Source organism: Pteronotus mesoamericanus, unplaced genomic scaffold, assembly GCF_021234165.1.
Source record: "Pteronotus mesoamericanus isolate MK-2021 breed Mesoamerican mustached bat unplaced genomic scaffold, CSHL_Meso_final contig_78, whole genome shotgun sequence".
Taxonomy (NCBI): Eukaryota; Metazoa; Chordata; class Mammalia; order Chiroptera; family Mormoopidae; genus Pteronotus; species Pteronotus mesoamericanus.
In genome coordinates, this window is record NW_026555258.1 from 29,303,317 (window position 1) to 29,325,104 (window position 21,788).

General features: G+C 32.2%; 1 protein-coding gene across 1 annotated transcript in view; it reads right to left on the reverse strand.

Moving 5' to 3' along the window:
- DCAF10 (DDB1 and CUL4 associated factor 10) overlaps window positions 1-21,788 on the reverse strand; it is a 39,909-nt gene that overhangs the window by 17,070 nt on the left and 1,051 nt on the right. The window contains exons 2-3 of the mRNA XM_054584640.1: window positions 15,088-15,201; window positions 4,279-4,476 (exon numbers count right to left, since the gene is read on the reverse strand). Coding sequence (XP_054440615.1) covers window positions 4,279-4,476; window positions 15,088-15,201 — 312 coding nt within the window. The remainder of the gene's footprint in view (window positions 1-4,278; window positions 4,477-15,087; window positions 15,202-21,788) is intronic.

Below are 21,788 nucleotides of genomic sequence, written 5' to 3' on the forward strand. Positions count from 1 at the left end.
CTGTACCTCTAGTACAATGTTAAATAAAAGTGGTGGAAGCAGAAATCCTTGCCTTGTTCCCAATTTTAGGGAAATATATTGTTTTTCATTAAGTATGTTTTCAAACATTAAGTATGATTTTAGTTATAGGTTTTTCACAGTTGGCTTTTATCAGGTTGAGAAAGTTCCCTATTATTTCTAGCTTTATCACAAAAATGGGTGTTGGATGTTATAAGTGCTTTCCTATCTTTATTAAGATGATCGTATATATGGGTTTGACCTTTAGTAATATGATAAATTAATTGATTTTTGGATGCTAAACCAACCCTGTATTCCTGGGATAAATTCTGATTTGTCTGGTTTGGTATTAGAGTAATACTATCCTCACAAAATGAGTTGGGAAGTGTTCTCTCCTTTATTTTCTGGAAGTTTGTGAAAGACTGTGGGATGATTTTTAATATTACCAATTCAATTTCTTTATTTGCTATAGGTCTGTAGGTCTACAAATTTTCTATTTATTTTTGGGTCAGTTTAATGTGTAAGTCTCTAGGTATTTGTTTATCTACGTTGTCTAATTCGTTACCACAGAGTTATTCATTGAATTCCCTTAAAATCCTTTTAGTCTCCATGAAGTTGGTAATGATGTCCTCTCTTTCGTTTTTAAGTATGACTGAATGTTGAATTTTATTCCTCGATTGAAACAATCATACACACTTATCTATTTAATCTGTTAATGTGATAAATCATAACAATAGAATTTCTATTGATAAATCATTTTTAATTACTTGAATAAAGCCAACTTGTTCATGATATTTGGATTAATATCTTACAGAACTCAATTTCCTTTTATTTAGAATATTTTATGTCTACATTCATATTACAAACTGAACTTTCTTTCTTTTTTTCTTCTAATATTATTTTTGTTGAGTGTAGGTATCAAGGTCATACTAGCTCCATACATGAGGTAAAGAGAATTCCCTTTTTCTGAACAGCTTAATAAAATTGGAATGTTCTGTGTTTTTATAATATTTCACATAAGTCACCTGTATTTATTTATTTATTTATTCATTTTTAGAGGAAGGGAAAGGGAGGGAGAAAGAGGAGAGAAACATCGATGTGCAAGAGATACATCAACACCCCCAAATGAGGACCTGGCCTACAACCAGGCATGTGCCGTGGCTGGGAATCAAACTGGCAACCTTTTGGTTTGCAGGCAGGCACTCAATCCACTGAGCCACAGCAGCCAAGGCCAGGCTGGCTTTTTCACTAGTAGATAGGTTCTAACTGATTTTTTCCATTTTTCCATTAATGACTATGGCAGAGGTGATATTAAGAATACTGAAATAACCAACACTGCATGAAAACTAGCCAGTAAAACTGATGTTGATGGCAGTGCTAGAACTGTGTCCTGGATTTACTTTATTGTCTAAGGGGGACTTCAGCTACTAGACTGCAAGGGAGATACCCCTAGAAGAGGGGCCTGGGTTGACAGAGAGTGCCAGGATATGACATGTGGGGATGATTCAGGGTAGTGGCTGTTCATCGATTATTATAGAAGTTCAATTTTTAACAACCACTTTAGCTCAGCTAGTGCACATTGGTTAAGTATCAGTCCTGGTAATAGTTTTGTTTCAGGTTTTCTATTTCTTCCTTGGTCAGTTTTGCTGAGGTTTATTTTTTGAGTAAACTATGTCATCAGTTTTCAAATATAATGACATCAAGTTGATCTTATTATCTTATTCTATATTTTATTTTTTATTGTTTCCTTTTTCATTGCTAAGATTTCTTTATTTGTGTCTTCTTTTTTTCTCCTGATGAACCTTACCAGAAAACTGTATATTTAATTAGCTTTTTCAAAGAGCAGGCTATTAAAAAATCTTTATTATATTTTCATTTTCAATGTCATTAATTTCTGCTTTCATTTTTATCATTTCCATACATCTACTTTCATCAAGTTTACCCTTTTTTATCTTATTCCAGTTTTTTTCCATCAATTTATGGATTTATTCGGGTTAACAAGCATCTTCTTTTAAGGATGTACCATTCCTGACAGGCAGTTTTTTTTAGTATGACGCTTAGCTCATTAATTTTCAATCTATCTTCTGAATTAACTATGATTTCTTCTTTGTTCCATGAACTATTTAGCAAGTGAATTTATAAGTTTCCAAACATGGGAATTTTTATTCACTTGTGTAATTAAACTATACTGAAGTCTGGGGAAGTGGTTTGTGTAATAACAGTTCTTTGATACTGATTGACATTTACTTTGTAGTTCAGTACATGCTCATTTTTGTACTGTTTGTTTCAGAGGATGTTTTCACTATATGTTGGAGCACAATTCTAAATATGCTTAATAGATCAAGCTTATTAATAAGCTATTAAAAATCTTATATAGCCTTTACTAATTTTTGGTCTGTTTTATCTATTACTAAACAAAAAAGTGGTGTTAACATTTTCCACTAAGATAGGAATTCCGACCTTTTTCTTCTAATTCTGTCCATTTTTGCTTTTTATTGTTTGAGGATGTTTTCACTATATGTTGGAGCACAATTCTAAATATGCCTAATAGATCAAGCTTATAATAAGCTATTAAAAATCTTATATAGCCTTTACTAATTTTTGGTCTGTTTTATCTATTACTAAACAAAAAAGTGGTGTTAACATTTTCCACTAAGATAGGAATTCCGACCTTTTTCTTCTAATTCTGTCCATTTTTGCTTTTTATTGTTTGAGGCTATGTTATTAGGTACATACATGATAAGAATTCTTTTATATCCTACTAAAATAATCCTTTTAATATAGTTCATTTTTATTACTAATAATGCTTAATGCCTTAAACTCTCTATTTTGTCTGCTATTAATATAGATACAATTGTTTTTCTTTTGGCTTGTATTTGCCTGTTATTTTTTCCCATGATTTTACTTTCAAACTTTGTGTTTGTATATTTTGGGTATATCCCTTACAAAAAACCAGATAGCTGTGTTTTGTTCTATAATCCAAACTAACATTATCTTTTAATTGACTAGTTTAGTCCATACACATTTACTGATTATTAATATTTATATTACCTGCCTACCATATTTTGTGCTTCCTAACTTACCTGTTTTTTAATAAAAGATTTTCCCCCATCTTCTTTGCCTCTATTGGACTGATCATGTTTATTCTTCTACTAATTTGGAAGCTATCATTTATATTCCTGTTCAAATTTTATTTCAAAAATTAAAAATACATTTCTAAGTTTTAACAGGTATATTTGTCTTAGTCTAAAGATAATCAGTAGCTTTATCCTCTGCTCTAAGAACATGCATAGACAGAAATCTTTAAGAATATCCCCTCTCTTTTTACATATGACCTCTGAAAGGAGTATTTCAGAAATGATCCTGGTATATTACTATATTGTTATTTCACCATAGCTAGCAACAGATATATTTTAATTCTCAAATTTCAACTCTTAAATAATCAATTTCTCTATAAGGAGGCATTTTATTAAAGTATGCTCAGCCCTGGCTGGTGTGGCTCAGTGGATTGAGCGCCAGCCCAGGAACTGAAAGGTTGCTGGTTGATTCCCAGTCAGAGCACATGCCTGGGTTGTGGGCCAGATCCCCAGCTGGGGATTTGCAAGAGGGGGCTGATGTTTCTCTTCCTCTCTTCCTCTCTCCCTTCCCCTCTCTCTAAAAAAATACATAAAATCTTAAGAAAAACTTGTAAAGTGTTTCACAACAGATGAATTACTGACATTTTAGGTGAGACAACTGGTCCGCTGTGCAAACTGTCCCATGCACTGCAGGATGTTTAAAAACTCCTCCTCCTCTCTTCTCCCACAGTGACAACTAAAACTGTACCACACATTATTTGCAAACACTCTCCAAGGAATCAGTACCACTCCAACAGAGAAACTAACTACTCTTTCAACACTTGAAAACACAGTACAAAAAAAATGATAAAATAAATAGATTTATAGAATTGAAGAACCAACAAGTGAAAAATACTTCAGTTCTACAAAGGAAATAACAAAAATATTTTTTCTTAAATTCCTTCAGTTCAGGAAACTCATCTTATAAACCATTTTTCATCATTAAGTATGTTACTTGGTCTCCTTTCTATATAATTTTCTCCAATTTTTTTAGTTGTAATATATGACTAAATGCAAGTAACAAAAGAATCACTTTTTGATTGTTTTTCACAAAACCTGTTTCTTTCTCCTAAAGAGATATAAAAACTAAGACAGAACACTGAATTTGTTTACCATCTTATAAAAATTTTGTTTATAATCCTAACATGATCTCCTATTCACAAACCTGTTGGTGTCCCAAATAATGACATTTCCATCAAATCCTGACGTTACTAAGAGTCTTGTATTAGTATCATATTCGATGTTCTTCACCCAGCTAGTGTGACCATGTAAAGTGCATACTTTGGTGTTCAATTTTCTCAGATCCCATAGTGCTATTGTAGTGTCATCAGAGCAGGTAGCAAACAGCCGGTTATCAAGAAATCTACAAAGCAGAAAAGAAAAACTGGTTTATTTAATCTCTTATTTAAGAAATCTTGAGAGACAGTTTCTCTATTACCTAATCAAAAAAATAAAAATAAACAAGGACCGCAAATTCACTGTATTAACCCAATGATTCTGATATATAATAAATAGAAGTATAATTTATATAATCACAAGGAAAGAAACTGATTTAATGAGGACCACACTGCAATCATATCCATTGGCTTTACAATATTGATTTTTATTTAGAACTGAAAATAGGGATAGGTATTTGGAGTACAGTGCTAAAGAGAAAGAAGAACTCTAAAATCAATATAAGGAAACACAAACGGTGCGAAACAATTTAATAGGAGACAGAGGATATTTTGAAGATTTGCTTGCCAAGGAAGATGTTAAATGTAAAGGGTTCAAAATTATAAGAAATGTTTACTCTGCTACAAGTAACATCTCTTTCTATTTATCACACATTTACACACAAAATTGATATTAAAATGCCATCATTTTCATCTATTAATTCAAACGCATTCCCCAAATAATCTCACTTAGCACCATTAGGACCAGTCAAGATTATAAGATAAACAATTAAAATACTCCATAATTTGAACTTTTAATTATTTCACACTAATTTTTTAATCCTTAGTGAGAATATATTTTATACAAATACTTAAAAAGTAACAGACCTAACAATCACACTTGATTTTCTGCCTAATTCAATACTAAGATGCTTTCTCTAACATATGCTGTTTAATATGATTCCTAAACTCTTGCAGAAGAAATGAATTCTGGAGCTTCTTACAAGATAAAATTATGTATTAATTATTTTCTATAAGAAATTAATCTCAATATCCACAATACCATAATGATCTCCCTGAAACTTAACACGGTTGTAAAATTTCAGGCCTTTGTTTAGGCTGTTTCTGCTACGTGAAACCACTTTCCTTCTACCCATTGACCTGGCTAAACTTTTCTTTTTAATATTCAGCTACTGTTCCCTGCCAGGAAGCCCCCTGTCTCTCTATCCAGCCTGGGGAAGATTTATGAATCTTCTAATCTTTCAAAGCATTCTATATATTTTTTTAACAAAGCTTAATATTACAGTGTACTTTACAAGGCTTTAAAATCTGCAAGGCTATAAAATCCCTGAGGGCAAGGGGAACATGTCTTCATAGTTCATGGCTAGATCTGCAGTATCCAACACACACAGTGCGAGGCAAATAATAAACACTCAGAAATATTTATTAAATGAATGAATGAGATAGGAGTTCATAGCCTGGTGGAAAAAGACATTATCAATACACATAAGTAATTAAAGAAAATAATTATGTGGAATAGCAAAGAAAAGAAAGTAGTTAGGAAAGACTTCATGATGGTGTCATTTGAACTGACTTTAAAAGATGACCGGGAACTCCTAAGAGGCATGTAAGGATGATGTACTCTGAGAGGCTGTTAGGAGTGCTGTGTATAAAAGGGTAGAGACAAGTAGAGAATATATCATAGATTTATTCTATAATAATTCCCAGTAATTATTTCTTAATTATAAATACATGTCCATTGAAAATATTTTTAATAAAAAAATCCACCACCAAAAATAATTGCTGTTCTTGTATTTCAAACCTAATATGATCTCATAAATATTTTGCCATGTCACTAAAGATTTATTGACAGAAATCATTCTTTAAAGAAAAAAAGACTTTATTTATTTATTTTTAGAGACAGGAGAATGGAGGGAGAAAGAGAGGGAGAGAGACATTAATGTGCAAGAGATACAGTGATCAGTTGTCTCTCGCATGCCCCCAACTGGGGACCTGGCCTGAAACCCAGGTATGTGCCCTGACTGGGATTTGAACCAGCAACCTTTTGGTTCACAAGCCAGCACTCAATCCACTGAACCATACCAGCCAGGGTTGGAAGATTCTATATCTTTTGTGTATTGCTATTCATTTATTACTGATTTTCCTTTGCAGTATTATTTTTTATTATTGAGCTATAAAATCTCTTTATAGTAACAAATATATACTTCAGTTTTTCCAATACAGTGTATTAAATATATTTTCCATATATATTTCTGTATTTCAATGTGGTTTATATGTGTTCTTATTATATCACAATTTTAATTATTATATTGTCAAATCTGTTTTTCCCCTTATAGTTTTACTGATGAGGCTTTTTAATGACTTCCATACATTACAGGAATTATATAATTGCAAAAAACATAATTAATACAAGGTAAATTTTTAACATAAATTGCTCATCATGATAAGAATATCTTTACAAATTTGAAAATTCAGGGGAAAAATATAACTAAGGCATTTTGTTTAGTAGAGAGGAAATACTTAATGCACATATGGATTAAAAAGTCTAGTGGGATTATACTACTGTAGGTCACTGTAGTCTACACTGAAGGGTTTAAGGCAAGAGAGTGACATGATTAAATAAAAACTTCAGAAAGGTCTCTGAGGTGGCTAGTTTCCAAAACTCTTGGATTTTCATAAAAAAATAAAATAAAATAAAGTGGGGCATCAGGTTTTAAGTTTTTCTCAATGAGCCTATTGAAAAAAATTACCATTGTTACATGAAAGCGTATTTTAATACCAACAATGTAGAAATCTAGAATATAATCTTAAAACAAAAGCCAATCACTTTGAATTGAACAAATTTACCTTAATGAGAAATTCAATACTTAGACCTTAGTTTTCTCATTTTTTGCCTCAAAGTATTACCTGTTAAAAATTTTAATATTAAAGAATCATTGGTAAAGAGAATAGATAAATTATAGAAAATTAGGAATGTAGACTAGGAGACCTATAAAAGCACCTGCAGTTCTTATTCCAAAGTAAGCAGATGCAGAGAATGTAAAGTTTAAGACAAGTTCTGGGGAGATCCAGTTCAATCCTCTCAAATTAAAACTCAGTCTAGCCTAATCAGTTAATAACTGTAATGTTTTTAACTCCATAGTCCCTAATAAACCGGAGACACTCCTTCAAACACACTGAAATCTATGAATTACAGACCTTCTCCTATGTCCCCATCTAACCCCAACATATGACTATAATAGTTTTACATAAATTGACATCTAGATAAACTGAGGTCTTCATTATCAGAAGATAACTGGTAAAGGATAACAGCAATTGAAATGTACTTTTCTTAAAACAGGTACCAACATTTCATTGTACAAGGTTAAAAAAGGTTGAGGATTTATCTAAAATGAACAACTAAAAATCATGAAAATAAGCCTTTCTTACATTTTTTTAACTATATGCAAATTCTTAGAACAAGAATAAATTAAATGTTTGGGGGTTTTGCATAATCTTTCCAATGAAATTATGACAGCAGAATATTGCATCCTTACTTCATACTTGAGTTTTGTACTAAAATCAAAGAGGGTCATTTCCCACAGACAGCAGAGTGGTGATACCCAGAGAGGAAGGAGGGTGGGAAAGTGAAGGTGGACAAAGGGTGAAATGGAGACGGAAGGGGATTTTGCTTGGCGTGATGGGTGCACGATGGACTGTGCACATGATGCTTTATTGAGTTGTACACTTAAAATCTGTATGGTTTTGCAAACCAGTGTCATTCCAGTAAATTCACTAAAAATTAAGAAAAAAAGAGGGTCATCTTCTGTATAATATTCAAGTGCTTTATTTTCCCAAGGGCTGTGAGATACTCACATAATTTTTTGAAGTATCTATCATGTCATCATTTCTATCATTTTCCTTTTTCTAATTGATGACTAGTCTAACTCCTCATTTTCCAATAATTTCATATGTAATTGATCAATTCTATAACATTACTCTCAGTGATTTGTGAAATTCTACATCCTTCACAAGATTAGAAATTTCATGTTCCCAGGGATAGGCACTGCATTTTTAGTACATTGTTTGAAATATAACAATCAGGAAGAGACCAACAAAGACAGTGGGAGGGAAAAGTAGATTCTGGGATATTTAAATGGGTACTAGTTTTTTTAATTGCTGTATCACTAACTATTCTTTTAAGTTCATTTTCCCCTGTAACTGTATAACTGGGGGGGAGCCTGATTATTAAATGGATTCAAATCTACATACAGAGTCCTCATGAGTGATAAGTAAGCCTGTATAATGGGCTTAAGCATTTAAATTACATACTTTCCCTAAATATGAAGCAACAGAAAATACTCTCCACATCAACATTTTTATTTTACAAAATAAGCAAATGTCAAAACTATGAAATGAACTCGGAGACATTAATAAGTATGTACAAAATGACTATCTAGAACCAAACCAGGAAGTGCATGCCCACCTCTCTGAACGGTACAGTGACGTGGTCTAATGGAACTGAGCATGAATTCCAGCCTTACTGCTTATACATAAGACCTGGGCAAGTCTCTTTATCTGACTTAAAACTGGTATGATATCTGTCTCACATCATTCCTTAAAACTGGTATGATATCTGTCTCACATCAGGATACAGTGAGGATTAAACAAAATAATGTATGAAAAGTGTTTCACGAAAGGTTTGGCACACGTAAGCAATCAAAAAATGGAAGTTAGCATTATTAAGTAACGCACTTAAGCTCACACAGGGACTCCTCAGATCTTTACTCAAAACTCTTAATTTATATGTACTTCTAAAAATGCTTCAGAATCTGCTTCTCTAACCAACAGATAAGAAGCAGATTCAAATTTGTAGGTGTAGGGTACTAGGTCAGGCACACGGAAAGCACAAATGAGAGCTGACCTTGATAAGGAACACAAATTCTAGTAACAGATTAGTCAGAGATCATTTTGAGTAGGGGCAAACAACTTGATATGTCTTTTCTTTTTGACGTAACAAATTTTTAAATTGTAAAATATTAGAGACATAGAGAAAATTATCAAGAATATAACAAACACCTGTGATACCCACCACCCAGCTTTATCAAATTTTAACATTTTGTATCATTCAGATTTTTTAAAACATTACAAACACAGTTGAAGTACCCTGTATATCCCTCCCCAATCCCATTCCCCTCCCTCCCTCTCCAGAGGGAACCACTATCTAAAATTTGTTGTTTGGCACTCCCCATGCAAGTTTTTAAACCATAAATTCCTAAGTATATAGCCATAAACAATCGATAACATTGTTTTGCACTTTATTCTGTGAATACTTAATGAGCACCCACTATGTACTAGGCACAGTGCTAGGTGCTGGGGATAAAGCAGAGAACAAACATACAAATACATGCCCTCATCAAGCTTGTGTTTGCATATTTTCAAATTTTATATAAATGGTATCACACTGTACAGCTCATTCTACAATTTGCTTTTCTGGCTCAACTTTGAATTTCTGAGATGTATTCCAGATGCTTATTCTTCTAGTTCATTTATTTTAACTGATGTATAGTATTCCATTGTATAAGTATACCAAAATTTATCTTCCTCTTGTAGATCTATTTCCAACTTCTATCTAAATAATAAACCTTATTTCCCGGCTCACGTGTACTTTTTTAAAAAACTGATCTTCAGTTTTACCAGATGTTGCTATATTTCTCTTCAAAATAATATTACCAATTTATACTCCATCAATACTATCTAAGAGTTTCTATTTTTCAACATCTTTGTCAATATTTGGTATTTCTTCATTTTTATCTTTATTTGCATTTCTATGATAAATTAGTAAGCTTGAAAATCTTTTCATTTTTATTGCTCATTTTAGTTTCTCTTATGTAATTCTCTGCCTATTTTGTTCCAGGATAATTGTCTCATATATTCTGGATATTAATCCTTTTTTTAGTTATTTGCAATGAAACTATCTTCTCCCACCAGCCCCTAGTTTATCTTCTCATACTCTTATGTCTTTGGGTACAATAAAGTTTTAAATTTTAATGTAGTTGAACTTATTAATCCTTAATGGTTTATGCTTTTTTTGTTACAAAATCCCTTCCCGTACTTCGAACATAAATATATTCTATATTTCATCTAAAGCTTTAAAGGTTTGCTTTTATAATCAAGTCTTTAATCTAACTGGCAGTTACTTCTAGTTAGGGTATGAGACCAAAATCTAATTTTATTTTATTTTTTCATATATATTACTAATTCTCGGTTTTCCACACTCCTGCCCCCACACTGATTATAACGCCCCTGCTATCATGTGTCAAGTTTCAGGAAGCTCTATTCCATTCAGATGGTCACTTAATCTATCCTTGTCCTAAGCCTATGTTTGATATCGGGAGAGGTGAGTACTCACACCATCTTAGTCCTCTTTAAAATAGTCTCAGATATTCTTGGCACTTTGCTGTTCATTTTAAAATCAAGTTTAAAAAAAGGCTGATATTTTTATTAAAACTGCACTAAATATATAGACTAATTTGGGAAGAACTGACTTCTTTCCCAAGAAGATACTGAGTTTTCTTCTCCAGAGAAGATTTGCATTTGTTTTTGGAACATGTGATAATGTGAATTTAGGCACCACTCATGCTTGAAGGCTGGCTTGTGGTTAGAAATTCATGGAGAATTTTTAACACCCCTGTACCCAATGCCACAGTCTAGATGAACACAATGAGTTCTTTTTAGATCACCTTTGTGCTAAAAATATACCCTTTGGAGCCCCAACCTTCTGCAGAGTTTTCTACTAGACTCCTCACCTTCAACAGGCTGCAGAATTAACTCTCCTGTCCTCTGTACTCCTCATACACATCAAAACAGAAACTCAAGGTCATCAGCATTTGGCCGATGCCGCCATGGTAAAAAAAACAAAACAAAAAAACCCCAAGAAAACAACAAAAAAAAACCCCCAGCTTGAATGCTCGTTTATTTTCTTGCATTCCTGCTTCCACTTCATTTTTGGCCCTAGGACTCCTTTCTTATCAGCTCACCTACACACTAAAATAAATAAATAAATAATATATGCGTGTGTGTTTAAAATTTTATGCAGCATTTCTAGTTTATCTTCTATACCCTAGTTTTTATCTGCTTGATTTACTAGTTTTGGACAAAACTGTATTAAAACCTCCCACTATGACTATAGACTTGTAATTCCTTATCATTCCATCTTTGCTTTGTACACATATATTTCAAGTTATATACCATTTAATGATTACTTATCTTCTTGGTGGGTTTTTCTTTTTAAAAAATATTTGCTATTGCATTTTATCCGTACTAAAGATTTTGGTCTTCCATCTATCTAATAATGATAACCTACATCAGTTTTCTTTTTCCATTTCTGGGCAGTCTTTATTTTTGATGTCTCTATAAAGAGTATATAAATAATTTTGTTTTTCATTCAAATTGCTGTCTCTGTGTCTTTTAACAAAGATCAATCCATTTATACTTACTGTGAACTACACATGCATTTGGAACTATTTTTACTTCTTATTTTCTACTTATTGTATCTTTCCTTTCCTTTACTTTATTTATCTACTTTTTTATGCTTGCCTGTCTTCTGAACTGAGCAAGTTTTCAATATTCTTTTTTTCCCTCCTCTTCTGCTGGTTTCAAAGTTGTGAACTGTATTTCTATTATTTTAATTACTTTTAGTTTAGTTTTTTATTGTATATATTTATATATTGTTCTGAGTCAGAAATTACTTTATATTTCTATTTCTTCCTGAACATAATAGAGACATGTTATAACATAACATGTTATGAACATGTTATACCTTCCCACTGACCAAAACAACCCTATACATACAACCTATTTTTTGTTACTCTCTACAACTATTTTGTCTAATTTGGTAGCCATTAGGCACATGTGGCTGTTGAATCTTTGATATGGGGCCAGTCTGAAGTGAGATGTACTCTTAAGTGTAAAATACATACTGGATTTTGAGATGTAGCATGAAAAAATATAAGTAAAATATCTCAATAAGTTTTATACTGATTACATGCTGAAATAATATTTTGGGCATACTGGGTGAAATAAAATGCATTATTAAAAATTAATTTCAAATGTTTCTATTTTCTTTTTTAATGTAACTAGAAAATTTTAAATTACATGTTGAGCCAGAATTACAATTTTATTGATGGTGCTAATCTAGAATTTTAATTTTGTTTTAAGTGCACTCCCCCAAAACCCCTGAATTATCTTTCTGCTATTAATAATTAATAACATTTACCATTTCACCTAATTAAAATTCTTCATTCTAAAATAACAGTTAACCTGGTTATAAGGTATTGCTTTAGTATTTAAGATAATATTCCATTTTCTCCTAGCATCAACTGTTGCTGGTAAGAAACCTTTCATTAATTTAATTATCATGCCTCTATAGGTCATCTGGCTTCCAACTTTGATGGCTTTTATGATATTTATCTTTATCTTTGACATTGTAGTTTCACTACAATCTGTCTAGATGTCGATCTTTTCTTGTTTAACCTACCTGACATTCTAGAGTTTGCTCCTGATGGAATGACTCAGGTCCTTCTTCAATGCTAACAATTCTCAACCTATGTGTCTTCAAAAATTAGTTCTCCACAAATCTTCTCTCTCTTTTTTTTTTTGGTAATTCATATACATATTTTGGAGTCTCTCAATTAATTCTCTATGTCTTTTAACTATTCTTTCATATTTATATCTTTTTTTCTGTGTTCTGAATGAAGTTTTTAGTTTCTAACTCATTAATTCTGCCATCAATGGGGTAAAGAATAAATTTATCCCATCTACTAAGTTTTTTATATACCAACTACAAAGAGTTCTAGTTGGTTCATTTCCACATTAACCTGTTCTTCTTGCATCTCTTTTGTTCCATAATTTTTGAGCTATCTTTAAATGGAAAGTATCCCTTAACTTACTTCTTTGAGCATCCTAAAAATGCTTTAAAGTTTCTTCCAATCAATGGAATACTATGCAGCCGTTAAAAAGAATAAGATCATCCCATGGACACTAATATGGAATGATTTCTAAATATGCTATGAAGTAAAAAAGCCAAAGTACATAATAGTATGTGTAGAATGCTACCATTTATATAAAAGTGTATGTATGTGTGTGTATATGCTTGTACATGCACAAACTATCTCAGAAAAGATAGCAAAATATTGGTAATAGTGGTTGCCTCTGGGGAGGGGAACTGGGTGGCTAGGGGACAGAGGTGGGAGACAGACTTACTTTTCACTGTTTACCCTTTTGTATCTTTGAATTTTGTACCACGTGCATGTATTACCTAGTCAAAAAAAATAAATAAAATAATTTATTTTTAAAAATAAAGTCTTTGTTGGACTACTCCATAAAATTAATTTCATCCAGAGAAAATGCCTATTCTGATCACTGATTTTGTCATGACATTAATATTAGATGTCTTCATGAGTTTTGGAATTTTGGTTGTAGATTCATTTTGAGTAGGAAAGGTTTTTAATTGTTTTTCTCTCTTTCTTCCTATTTAATGGTTTTATAGTTTTCCCCACTTGGATTTCTGGACCTCTAATCCACAACTAGACTTTATAATGACATTAAGGCCTCCAGTTTCATGATGGAGCATATTGGAGCTGTCACATATACACATTAGGCCATTAATGGCTTCATTAATTCCGTGTCATGAGTCTGTGTCTTGATCAACTAAAATCTATAGCTCTGGGCAGTTAATAGCTTTTTCCATTTTTCAGCCTTTCAGAAATGAGACAGACATTTCAACCAAACCCTGGCTTTATGTGGTTTCTGCCTCACGTGAGGTAGTTTAGACTTTTGATTCCTGACAAGAGCCAAATGACTGCATGTCAGTGCCAGACTGAAAGCCCAGTGGGATTGTGGTTTAAATCCAGCAGGTTATTTTGTGTCTGTGTTCAATTTATGGCCCACAAAATTTTTTTTTGTTGTTTCACAGCCTGGGTATATATTTTGTGCTATTTAATCTTTTGTTCTATGTGTTTGGAGCATAGGGGCTACATTAAAACTCAGTATGTCATCTTGACTAAAAGTAATTTCCACATTTCTTTTGTATTTTTTGAAAATTAAAAATAATTATAAAAATATGATCTCTTTACGTAAAGTTTAGAAAATAGAAAAATTACTCATAATCCATCCATTCTAACTCTTCCACTGTTAGCATCTTAAAATATTTCCCACTAATCTTTTTTCTTCTGCATCATGTCATATTTGAACAATTTTTATCATGATATTAACCTATATTATCCCAAGCATTTGTCTATGTTGACATGTAGTCTTTGTGACCATCATTTTAATGACTGCATATTAATCCACCAAGATGTTCAATTGTTATCTACTTCCCACATTACTGTGAATTTAAGGAGCTTCCAACAATGCTATAAAGAAGTTCTCTGTGCATATGTGCTTTTTCCCCTCAATAGTATGAGTTTTGGGGGTCGTGGTGCAACACATTTAGTATTAGGACTGCCATAATTCTACACAGATCATTAGCCTAAAGGCATTACAGGACTATTATAATACTGGCTCAGGTTCATAACTATGACCCTAACATATGAAAAGAAAAAGAAAATCACATGAAAGTGAAAAAATGCATTTTAGAAAGATTCCAATTCAAAATAGTTAACAGTAAGTTTTATAATTAAAAGGATAAGTTTCACAAGGGGTAAGATTCACAGTTCACAAATGTGTATCATCTAGCACTGCTGGACTAGGCATTACACATTTTCACAAACTTCCAAAACAGAGTATTTTGGGTCACACTTTTTCACCATAATACTAACCTGATATTATTAACACAGTCTTCATGAGCTTCAGAAAGTGTTTTTATGTGCTTTGATGAAATAGGGTCAAAAAGGAGAACTTCGGTCTGTTCACAGGCAACTGTCAGCACTGACCTGAAAGCAAATGACATATTTCTCTTGTTTAGTTTTCTAGCATTCTCTGGTTCTTGATACTCATTTATTTATAATTACATAAACTATAAGTGAATAATTCTTTTGCTCATGTTAGTAGCAAATATTTAAAATATTGACACTATCCATTATTGGCATTAGTAGAAAATGGTACTCTCATATATTATGGTGGAGTATAAACTCGTACAGTTTATGTTTGGAGATTAGCAGTATCTATCAAAATTTTAAATGTGCATACCTTTTGACTCAGCAATTTTTTTTCTAAGTATCTAAGCCAGAGACACAATCGTTCATAAATACAAAGAATATATGCTTCATTGTAAGAAAAAATTGGAAGAAACCTAAATGTACACAGAAGGAATGATTGATTATATAAGTCATGGTACTCAACACTTTGCAATATGGTACAACTTTTGAAAAGAAAGGGATAGCTGTATATGGATATGATATTTAAAAGAACTCCAAAACACGTTTTTAAATGAAAATGGCTGGGTGCAGAAAAGCATGCATACATGAGGCAACTCAGAGGAAAAAGATCTTATACAACAAAACTATGTATTTCTTTATCAAAAGTAATTGCTATCAAATTCCTATTATTTGGATTAAGAAAGCCCTCTTCTACAACAAATTTGCTAAGGTTCTTTTTTTCATTAATATATGTTAAAATGTATGAAACACTTTCCAATATTAATTGAAATTATCTTATGTTTTTCCTTTAGGATGTTATTGAAGTGATTTACATTAATTTATTTTCTAATGTCAAATCACCCTTTCATGTCTACCATATTGCCAGATACATTTGACTAAAATAGCGAGCTCACATCTCTGGCTTCCCTCTTTCCACAGATCTTGGCCCTAAAATTTCCTCATTGTCTCAATTTTCCAAAGCGTTCCAAACAAGGTTTGTCTATCTTAGACTAAATATTTTGCATTTTCTCTAGTTTTTACAATTTTTCTCAGAAACCAAACGATCTACTTTGCTACTTCTGGAAAGCTACAATATCTGCCTTTTGCATCTGAAGTTGTACTGCCCTTTTCCTTCTTAATATTATTTAGTTGGGCATTCTCTTGATCAATGAATTTTTCCCAATTTTATTTGTCTTTTCAAGTACAAATTTTTCTCTCAGTTGGGCAGTGCAATTGAATTTTAAAATTTCACTAATTCTACTCTTTGTTACCAAATTTCCTCTTTATCCTTTCTTCAGATTTACTTTGCTATTATTTGCAGATAACTATTTTTTTTGGAGATGGATACTTAGCTCATTAGTTTTCCTTGTCTTCAATTCCAGTTTATTAGTCTTTAAGTTCCTATTAAGAACTGTTTTACTTATATCTATCCCACAAGTTTTGAGACACGTGGTTATTTCCATTATCACTTAGTTCTAAATATTTCTAATTTCCATTGTTCTTTCTCCTTTGGCTCATTAATCCTTCTTAACTTGAAAACACATGAGTTTTTTAAGTTATTGTTGCTATTAATTAATAGCAATCACATTGTACTGAGAAACTGTATGCTATGACAATCTTTTGAAACACGTGGCCTTTTAAGTGAAAATTTTATAAATTTCCCTTGTGTGTTTAAAAAAAAACAAGAGGTAGCTATTATATATATATATATCTATATATAGTCAAGTGTGGTATTCAAAAATGTTAAACATTTATTGGTAATATAAATTAACATATGAATAAAATGTAAAACATTGTCTTAATAAACCTATAGATTATAAAAATGCTTTCCAAATGATATTAGTTGTAAGTCAAATTGTTCATCAAATTATTTTAGTAACTTTCAATCATTTATTAATATTTGGAAATTGTAGCCAAAATCTTGTTTCATTCAGATGCCTTTGTCTAAACCATGGACGTAGAAAACTGCATAAAACCCTTCCAAGAATTTCCACATTAAATAGGTAGTCATTACAAAACTTGTAGTCTTGATAAGTTACAAAAAAAAAAAGAAAAAACACTAGTAACATCAACAGAGTTGTTCATGGGGCTGAATCCTCTTTTTAACCTCTGCTGAAGTAACAGTAAGCATATTAAATTTTTTTGTCTTTATAATGCTTGCTGTAAATTTTGTGTACTCAATATGTATTTAATTAGTTACTAAGTTACAAAAGTAGTTTACTGATATATCATATTTAATCATATCAAACTTAATCCCTCATCCCAGATGAGAGGTAATGTAATACCACAGTTATGTGCATAAGCCAGGGTACAAACCCTTTGTATATGACCTTTCTGTTTCTTAGCTCACTCAGCTAAATGTATCTGGTATAGAGATTTACGTTGGTAGCTATTTTCATTAATAAAATTAGTGTTATTAATGCCCATGGTTGGCAGGTATTCAGTGAGTTTTAGCAAAATTATCCCACTAAATAATAGAGAAATTCAATAGGAAAAATAAAATCAGCAATCTGCATCCCAGGAGTCATTTATCCATAAACCATCCCCTTAGGCTTCATTCATCTGCTATAGATTCTGTCCTGCCATGGAAGTGCACAGTATGCCACGAGTTCATGTTTGGATGGTGCCTGCAATAGTACTATTACTCTCATTCGACTGCTCTCTTCATTTGTTTCTTCCCAGAGGCTGCAGTTCTCATTTATAAATGACTACATGAAAGTGGAAGGGTGCCTGATAAAGGCAGGTGGCCCCACACTAAGAGAAGCCAATGGGCATTTGTCTATGGATCTGTTTTTTTGAGTGGGAGAGTACCTGGCATGGGAGAAAAGCAATTAGAATGGATGCGGACAGTTCTCCAGTGAGATATTTGTTGGCAGCTTGCTGTGCCAGTTCTGAATTCTTTAGTTACTATGTAAAGGATTATTCTGGGAGGTCCCATGGAAGGTGCTGAAGCATTAAGAGGGCACTCAGTGGGCTCCGGGCAGTAACCATTCAACTATTATGGACTTATAGCAATACTTTAACAACTGGTACTGCTGAACCAATGTGTACTAGCTGAATAGCAGGCCTAAATGCAGCATTCTATATATGCCCTTTACAGCAAAATTGTAAGTAGTGTTGTTTATATCTTGTGAATCCTTCCTATGTTTGTATTTGTCTGATTAACTGAAATATACTATGATGTGTATGAAAATCTTCCCCTATGATAAATTTGTCTGTTTTCTCCTTGAAGTTAACAATTTTTGAGGTATGTATTTTAAATCTAAAAGAATTACTCAAGTTTATAACTGTTTTCCAGGTGAGTAGAGCTTCTTTATTGTGTAGTGACCTTACATTTTTCTAGTAATTTTTTTTCCCTTAAAGCCTATTTTATATGACATTAATAAAGCTCACCAAATTTCTTTTTAAAATGTGTTTGAATAATCTTTATCATTTTGAACATTCAGTACCTCTATATTTATTATTAATTAGTAAATATGGATTTATTTTTAGCCATTCTTTGTGCTTTTTATTTATTATACCTTTTCTATTTTCTCTTTCCCTTTCTTACCCTCTTTCAGAATTTTTGTTATTCCACCTTTTTCTTCTACTAGTCTAGAAATAATATATTATTTCTTCTCTTTTGGTGGTTGCCTTGCAAATTTTAAAATGCACAGTAAACTTTATTAAAACCTAAAGTATCATAATTCTTCCTCCAAAAAACATAAGGAATTTAGAATATTCCTTCATAATTTATATGCTATTTTCTTCTATTTTAGTTCAATCTTTTTAATCCCAAAAGACAAAATTAGTTTTACATAGATACTTTCCATTTTCTTTGTTCTTCATTCCTTTGACCATCTCAGACCTTCCATTTGAATACATTTTATTCTCTTTGAACTTAGAATTCCATTTTTAAAGGTTTGGTAGCAAATTCACTCAGCTTTGCTTATATAAATGGTATTTATTTCATCTTCGTTCTTGACAAGAGCCAAAGAACCCATCTTTGCTGGATATAGACATCTAAATTGGCAGGGTTTTTTCCCCAGTATACTAAAAATAATCACCACTGTCCTCTGATTTACACTATTATTTTTGACTAATTGCCTTTATAACTACTGCTTTGAAGGTCTTTTTCGCTAGCTTTTAAGATTTTATATTTGTTGTCATTATATGTCTAGGAAGGATTCCTGCTCAGGAATGCTGGGCTTCTTAAATCATGGCTTAGTGTTTTTTTCCCCAATGCTGGGAAGTTCTCACCTATTATCTCTTCAAATAGGCATTATCTTATCTATTCAATACCTCATTTTCTTCAGCAACTGATCAAATATATGGTATGCTTTTTCTCTCTATTCATCATGTCACCAAAGCTTCTTTCTATTTTCAGTCTTTGTGTCTTTCATCTACAATCTGAATAATTTCTTCACTTCTATTTTCCAATACATTAATTCCCTCTTCAGCAATGCCTAATATATTCTCACAGAATTGCTTGAGAAAGTCCCACATATTATTATCTCTCCAATCTATTAATATTATCAAATGTCCTTTTTCAAAATGTCATTTTAGGAGGTAATACACTTATTTGACAATATGACTACTGCTTAAAACATTTTTGGGTTTCTTTAGAAATTATCTCCTAATCTATGTATCTTTTCATTTATTTTTTAGTGCCAAATTCTAGTCCAGTCTCTATTAAATTTATAATTTTAATTATTACCTTCTGTGTCACCTCTTCTTCTCTGTACTGAAAGTAAGTGACAGTGGTTATGGTACCCATTAAGTTGATTTAACTCATATAAAATTGAAGGATATAAGAAATTATCTCATTTAACACAGATACATCATTTTTTTCTAAAAATTTTCAGTCCTATAAAAATTTGGGTTATATTAATAGATGTAGTAAGATACTAAAAAATTAAAACACTAAACTATTTTCACCTTTCACCATAACACAGATGAAAAAGAATTGCTATACGCAATGTTGGCAAGGGTAAGGAGAGAGAAGCACTTTCATATGTGTCTGATACAATTGAGAACTGGTATAGTCTTCACAGGGAACAATGTGATACCAGGTATCCAAAATCTTCATAACCTTTAATTCATTTCAGGGATTTATTATAAGGATATAAATCTAAAATATTTGTTTATAGAGGCTTTATTCAAACTAATAAAAATTTTAAATGATGTTATAGAAATAGATATATTAACATAGGTAATTCACAATATATTGTATGAAAAAAATCAGGCTACAAAACAGCATGATTCCACGTTTATATTAAAATATACATACACAAAGAAAAAATGTCCTTGGATATCCAATTAATCTCTGGTATCGTAAGTTTTGTTTAGCTTCTTTTTGTTCATTTATTGCCTAGATTTTCTATAATAAGTATATATTAACTGGGTAATTAAAGATTATTGAATTGTTTTAAGTATCAGAGTACCTAACCACTTTTTACACTAATGTTTCTATGGACAAATGTAGTCCAGATTCACACAAGAACTATCAGTAATATACTCCTCATTTTAATATCATTAGGCAATGGAATTTCTTCATCATAACTCATTCTATCCCTCTCATTTTCTACCTATAATCTCATCTCCAAATGGCTGCTTCTGAACGCCTGACAGAAAAGGTAGGAGACAGGGAAGAGAGGAACTGAATGTTTACAAGGAACAGACTCATGGTATTTTGGGAGGAACCTAAAGAATAGGGCTTGGTTAAAAGAGAAGAGCGAGGAGGTCCAAGAATAAACTTCTGCAAAACAGTTTCTCTCACCAATTTTCCCTATATTTGATGCACATTCATTGCTACGAGTTCCACCCAACTGCTATAAGGAGACCCCAGCACCAAATGTAATTAAGGAGAAGCATTTGCATCAGTGAAATGGAATAGATAGTACCTGTTCACTGTGACTCCAGATTCTGGTGCTTTGTTCCTTCCTCAGAATATTTTAGGCCTTTCTTTAGCAAATTTTTTTTGTTTTGCTTATCTATCTCCTCTGACAGGATAGGCTGCCCCTCAGCACAGGTCCTTTTACATACCAGTTCCTCCATCTGAAATACTTCTATCCCCTCCCCAACCTTATCTTGACTAACTCATCTTCTACTCATTTCTCTGATCTTCATTAAGTGTCCCTTCCTCAGGAAAACCTCAAACACCCTATTCTCAATTTGTAAATATACACTGTGAATTATTTGCCATGGTTATTAACACTTAGCTGAACCAGTTGGTCCCAAGCTCAATAAAAGAGGTGCCATTGGCGGGTTCTGCTTATTACTGCAACCTCTACATCTGGAACATACGCGTAGTCAACAATTATTTGCTGAATGAAGCAATGAATGAAGAACGAAGCAAATGACTAGAAATCAAGAGGCCTTGATTGGATAAGAGTTCCATTAATCATGTCGCCTCATCATGGAACAGTGTGTAAATTTTTTTCCACTGATTGCTGTTAAAGTTGTTCGTACACTCACAAAACTAAGTTTTAAAAAGATACATATTCAAAATTGGCCCAAAGTAAATCAAGGACAAACATAAATATTTAATCAGCCAGAAAAAGGCTGGCCCCCCTTAAAAGGAGCCTGGGAACTTCGCAAGGTCCATCCTAAGACACTTCTCGGCTGTGTCTTAGCATCTCACTGGAGCAAAGGAATGCATACTTGTCCCCCCTGGACAAGTC